We start from the raw sequence: 6,264 nt of genomic DNA, 5'->3' as shown, positions 1-6,264 counted from the left end.
CAGCACGCACATGTAGCTGGAGGTACAGGAAGCAAGGCCTGCAGAGACAAGGGCTGAATCTCTAGACTTGGAAGCCATCTGCATAAAGCTGATATTTGAAACTCAAAGGAACTGATGAGCAAACCAAAAGAAAGAATACAAGCGGGCGGCCAGGTAGCACAGCGAGTAAGAGCACCAGCCCCAGAGTCGGGATGACCTGGAATCGAATCCCGGGCTCAGACACTTAGCACCCACCCAGAAACACCTGGCCATGTAACCTTGAGCAAGTTACTTAACCCCAACTGCTTTAAAAAAAAAAAAAAAGAATACAAGTGGGACAGAGACAGAACACTGGGGACCACATGTATTTATGGCACAAGACACATAATTAATTAACAAAGGATATCAAGAAAGAATGCGCACGTAGGTAGGATCAAGAATCAAGAGACAGCAGTGTCACAGAAGTCAAGGGAGGCCAAAGCAGCTCCAAAAAAGGAGTCAATATTATAGAATGTCACTAAGATATTAGACAGAATGAGGAAAAGGGGAGACACAGGGAACCAAAAAAATAAAATAAGTGTAGTATTTCCTTCCTAGTCCCAATTATGATCAATTACATTCTGGTCCCTGGAGAGGATTCACATGTAACTTTGTACAACCTTCTTCTGTCTCCAGAAACTTGTCTAAATCACTAATATTTCCAAATACAGCTACACTTTATTTAAATTCTGCAAAAGCCAATTCCACAAGTTTATTATGTGAACTGACTACTTTCAATGTTTTTCTTCAATGCAGCTTATAAAGGCACCAAGCTCTGAGAAACCAGTAATATGGAAACTGAAGGAGAAAAAACTACTCAAAAGACCAGGAAGTTTAAATCAGGGAATGGTAACGGACCATGCCTGAGGACAGTACGGTTATCCTTCTACCAATTAAAGCCAGGTATTTAAGGCCCACCACTAGCTGGCTCTAACCTGCTTCTTCTAGCCTTGCTTCCCATATTACAGTTCAATTACAGTGGGTGACTAGCTGCGCCCTGAATGCAGAAGACCCCCAGGCTCCAGATGCGCCCCCTCCCTTCTATTCCCTAACTGCTCAGTTTAGCTTGGCTCCAGGAAATCTTCCCCCTGCCCCCAGCTGCTGTTAATATTCTTTTGCTCCCCAAATGACCTTGCATTTACTTACCTGTCTATGCCTTCTATGGCCCTAATAAAATACAAGATCTTTTAGGGCAGGGCCTTTATGTTCTTGGTGTTCATTTCATCAATGTTTGCTAAACTGGCTGCTGTGAGCCACAGGGCCTCTTTCTACTGACTAAATAAGAAGAGGGACAAAGGATCTCAAAGGGATCTAGGTTTAATTCTGTCATTTTATAGAAGATGAGTAAATTAAGGCCCAGAGAGTTTCAATGCTTGGCTCCAGATCATATTCCTTCTGTCTCTCTTCATTAACCAACTACATCTAAGAGACAAAAAGTGACCATCTATTCCTATTGGCTAACTTTAGAAATTCAAAGGCAGAAACATTCTCCAATGTACAGACCACCCCCCCCCACTGATTCTAAAGTTAATAACTACTGATGACACTCAAAACCACTTCCACTTTGCATCCCAAAGTTCAAAGTCCACACATCATCAAAAAAAAAAAGAGTAAACCCTTTGTTGTCCTGCCTTTTCATTGCTGATGACTTTCTGCACTTTACATCTGTACCAGCACTTATCTTCAGAAAACAACCCAGCATAAATCTGCAAAAGAGAAAAAATGAAGCAAGATTATCCATCTACAAGCATTCAGTAATATTGGAAAGAAGAGCTTAAAAAGAAAAAAAGTCCCATTTTCAAGATTCAGAATGAACATGGACACACAGACAGGCTGTCTCCAAAGTCTCCGTGCTGTTTTAAGCTGAAAAGGGTAGTAAGACTTTTAGGACACCTTGTACAGAATATTGTTTGCTCCATAGCTTTAGATAAAACAGATTACAATGAGAAGAAAAATAGTTGAGGTATGAATGGCTATAGTTGTTTTGGGTTTTTTTTTTTAACCCAGAAGATGCCATCAAGTCCAATTACAGAACTTAGGTTATAGCCAAGAAAGATTTCCATACTTCACTAATATATTAATTTGTGCACAGTAAATCTTGTTAAAGGCTCCTAAAGTATAACAGGTTGTTTCCTTTAGCTAGCTCTCTCATGCTCTGAACATTTTTTCATTAAATTATATACTTTTAAGCTAAAAGGGGGAAGAAATCGTTGTAAAATAAATGTATCCTTTCAGATTGGTTATCTCTTTTTATTGTACTGATAAAATCAATAGTGAATCGCCAGGACCTCTGGGGGACATCCTGTCCCCGAGATGGTTTTCTGGGTCACAGTCAGAGACGTGCTCCCTATTGTGGGTAAAAATACCAAGGAGTAGCTCTGTGGCCTGCATTTGCTAGGATTACCCCAACTCGCCAGTTATCCAAAGGAGGAATCACACTGGCAGCACAAACATACCAGGCAAACAAAGACTTTGGAATGGATTCAGAAACACTTATGTTCATTGTCCTGCTCCAACTTCTTCCTGACTTACCTCCCCCCACCCCCACTACTGGTGATCAAGGAACCAAGATGAACAGCTTTGGCTCTGCCGTGCACTTGGCATCTGACCTCCCTCCACTACACTCTCAAGGTCTTTAAACAAGCACCAAGTCTTTTCTGAAACTCTTAAGTTCCACTTTCCCCTAACAAGTTGATCTGTACACCATAGGAATAACGTTTTATTAACCTGACCACCTGGAAGGGAGAGAGTGACAGTGTTAATCAAGGATCAAGAAGAAGACAACACATCCATAAAACATCCTTAACAGCTAGGTCACAAAAAGGTTAAGTCTGCTTTCTTTTAATGAGTTAAATTCGATGTTCTCAAAGCAAGGGGGGAAATCCAATTTAACTTAAATATTTACTAAGTGCCTACTATTTGTGAGGCAAAAGTGTGGTTGGACCCTCACATACACGAAGGGGAGTAGGATGAAGTGAGATGTAAGGCAGTTTGGAGCCAGTCAATCAAAGGCCTTAAACACCAAACCAAGGTGTTTGCATTTTATCTACCCTAAAGGCAACAAGGAGCCTGGGAAGGGTTTTTAGCAAGAGTGGCATGGTCAGACCTGTGATTCAGAAAGATTTTAACAGTTATTTGAAGACTGAACTGGAAGCCAGGAAGAAGACCAATCAACTGGGAGGCTATTATAATAGTGGGATCTTGTACTGATGAGGACCTTGCCAAAGGAAAAGCCTTCCCAAATTCCTTCCTGCCTTTAGGATAAAATGCAAGCACCTCAGTTTGGTATTTAAGGCCTCTGATTGGCTGGCTCTAAATCACCTATCTCATTTCATCCTACTCCCCCCCCTTCATGTATGAGAAGGTCCAACCAAAATGGACCACTTTTGTCTCGAAAAAAGTGGACATTTCAATGTTTAAGTGAAACTAGATTTTTTTTTTTTCCTACTTTGAGAACATTCAAATTAGGTGGTTATGGGAGACTGTGGCCCTGGCTGAGAAGCCAGACTTGGGTCCCTCCTTTATATAACTTCAGAACGGGAGGAGCCAGAGTCTAGGAAACTGCCACTTGGGTTTCTTGTTTGTTTTCGCTGGGGATGGCCATGAAGCTACATTTAGTCAACTTAAAATTCACTTCATTTTCACTCACTTAGACATATGGGCTGCTTTCTGCATTGGCAAGGGAGAGCATTAATATCAGATCCAACCACGTATATACACTTTTAGAGTTCCTAGTCATACCATGCCCTCCTTTAGGATACTCTAAATCATATCCTCTTTGGAGCATTTATAATGTGACTTTTAAAGCTGTGTAAATTTACTAGAATTGCAGTTCATACAGGTCTAAACATACATTTCCTACCAAATATCAAAAATGTACTATAAACTCTAGAAATTAAGAAAACATGATCTTAAATTCAGACAAAAAGAGGAAAAGTAAAAGTATAAAGAATGAATGGAATAATTACACCAAAGAATGGCTCACCTTGTTTAGATCAGGATTCCCAAAAACTGAATTGGACTGGGGACAAAGCTCAGCCAAGGCACAACCTATCTTCACAATATCTCGATTTCTATTGATACTCTAAAAAAGGATAAATGTCATGGAATCAACAGGAAGGAGGGAAAGCAAGAGAGATATGTGTTAACTATAATCCAACAGGTTTGTAGTAATTACACTTTTGTTTTCTGCCACATTGAGCACTATGGCAATTATTAAGCTATTTTTGTCTAGAATCCACAATTTCATTGGCATGGATATTCCCCACACTGCCACAGATTGATTCTACAACTCCACAAATGGTATTCATAATTTGCTGTGGTCAAAAAAATTCTACAGATTAAGAAATCCCTTTTCTACCTCCTTGGGGATGCCTGGAATCCAATCCCACTGGTTAAAAAAAAAATCCCACTACCAGAGTTGTACATTCCTTGATGCTCAGCAATTCCAAATTCCAAATCCCATCAGTTCTAAACCCACAGGGAACCCAAGGCTTCTATTCCAGTTAACACTAAAAAAAATCCCCTGTACAACATCTTCAACAAACAGCCATTCTGCCTTTGCTTGAAGATAAGGAGATGCTCACTCCATTCCACTGCACTCTGAAATATTCCCTTACTTCAGGCATAAATTGGTTTCTTTGCACCATACATATATTACTCCTAGTTATCTTTAGAGAACTCTAGAGGTGATCCTGGGTTCTGCCAAGCTGTAGAGGCAATCTCTGGTAGTTTGTACCGTGTTTCCCCGATAATAAGACCTATCCCGAAAATAAGCCCTCCCCTTACTGTGTAAGATTCCTCTAAAATAAGCCCTCCCCCGAAAATAAGCCCTATTGAGATTGCTACCCTCCCCCCCATGAAACACACACCTCGATCCGAGCTGCAGCAGTGAGCGAGTCATCCTGTTCTTCCCCAGTGATTTGCTTATTGAATAAAGGTACATTTTTTGTTCACATTTACCTGTTTATTAAAATTGCTGTCAATGTTCATTAAAATAAGCCCTCCCCTGAAAATAAGCCCTCTGGTGTTTTTCTGTCCAAAAAATAATAAGACAGTGTCTTATTATCGGGGAAACACGGTAGTAATAAACAGAACAGATCTAATCTCTTGTATTTGTGTCATCCCATCAGATACTTGAAGACAGCTACCATGGCCTAACCCTTCCTCCTCCAAGTCTCCTCTTCTCCAGACTAAACAAACATCTGTAGTTTCTTCAAACAATTGTTATATGGCATGAATGCAAGACCTTTCAAAATGGCCTCCAGAACTAAATCAGAACATTTCTGATGGTGTGAATGGGTACAATATAACTGGAATAGACACATTGAACCAAAGAATACATTCACTTCCTAGGCTGCCAAATCATTCTACTAACTGGTACTATGAGTTTAGGATCCACTAAAACCTCCAAATCTGAAGCCCATTCTTTTTTTTTTTTAAAAAGCAATCGGGGTTAAGTAACTTGCTCAAGGTTACACGGCCAGTTATTTCTGGGTGTGGTGCTGAGTATCTGAGCCCGGGATTCGATCTCCAGGTCATCCCAACACTAGAGCCGGTGCTCTTACTCGCTGAGCCATCTGGCCGCCACTATGAAGCCCATTCTTTTAGTCTAAACTAAGATTTCATGTTTTTCCCTATTAAATTTCATCTCCTAAGAATCTAGCAGTGCCTTTCACATACTTTGACTCAGTGCATTGCAGTATTCAAATCAGAGGCCAGTACACACCATTTGTCTTTAACACTGCTCTGTCCAAAAAAGGTTGATGGTTGAAGGTAACGAGTGATATTTTTGTTTACACAAAATAATAAGCCTTGAACATCCAGATGGTATTTTTACCTGTGCCCAAAATGTGACTGCATCTTCTACATGACTTCCAACCACATCCTCAACTGAAACCAGAATGACAGGAAAAAATTAGACGTCATTCAGCATTAACTTGCTCTTAAACACAAGAATTTGTATTATCAGTACCTTTATTATAGGCTACATCTTCATCCATGTCGACAGCCCCTGAAAAACTAAAATTATTCGATACCTTGAATATAGTAGGGATGATAGATTGAGACCCTGAAGAGATACTCATTAGTAATCTAGACCAACCCTTTCATTTTACAGATGAAAAAACTGAGCCCCAGATAAGGTACATGACTTGCCCAAGATTACACAGGTAATAAATAAGAGAAACAGAATTCAAACCCATGATCTCTAAAGTGCCTGAAATTCCCCCTTCTTCAACTACTCCA

At 40.1% G+C, this 6,264-nt stretch overlaps 1 protein-coding gene across 1 annotated transcript; it reads right to left on the bottom strand.

Moving 5' to 3' along the window:
* Positions 1-1,649: 1,649 nt before the first annotated feature.
* LOC138176413 (serine/threonine-protein kinase 31-like) lies at positions 1,650-6,035 on the bottom strand (the record flags this gene model as incomplete). The annotated part of the gene is made up of 4 exons (XM_069107206.1): positions 5,993-6,035; positions 5,858-5,910; positions 4,004-4,102; positions 1,650-1,724 (listed from the first exon to the last, which is right to left on the bottom strand). Coding segments are annotated over exons 1-4 (255 nt in total), but the record flags the coding sequence as incomplete, so codon positions are not given.
* Positions 6,036-6,264: the final 229 nt, after the last annotated feature.

Source organism: Petaurus breviceps, unplaced genomic scaffold (assembly GCF_028583685.1).
Source record: "Petaurus breviceps papuanus isolate PSGF00001 unplaced genomic scaffold, PetGlider_PUasm1.0 88856, whole genome shotgun sequence".
NCBI lineage: Eukaryota > Metazoa > Chordata > Mammalia > Diprotodontia > Petauridae > Petaurus > Petaurus breviceps.
This window is presented reverse-complemented; position numbering and strand designations above follow the sequence as displayed.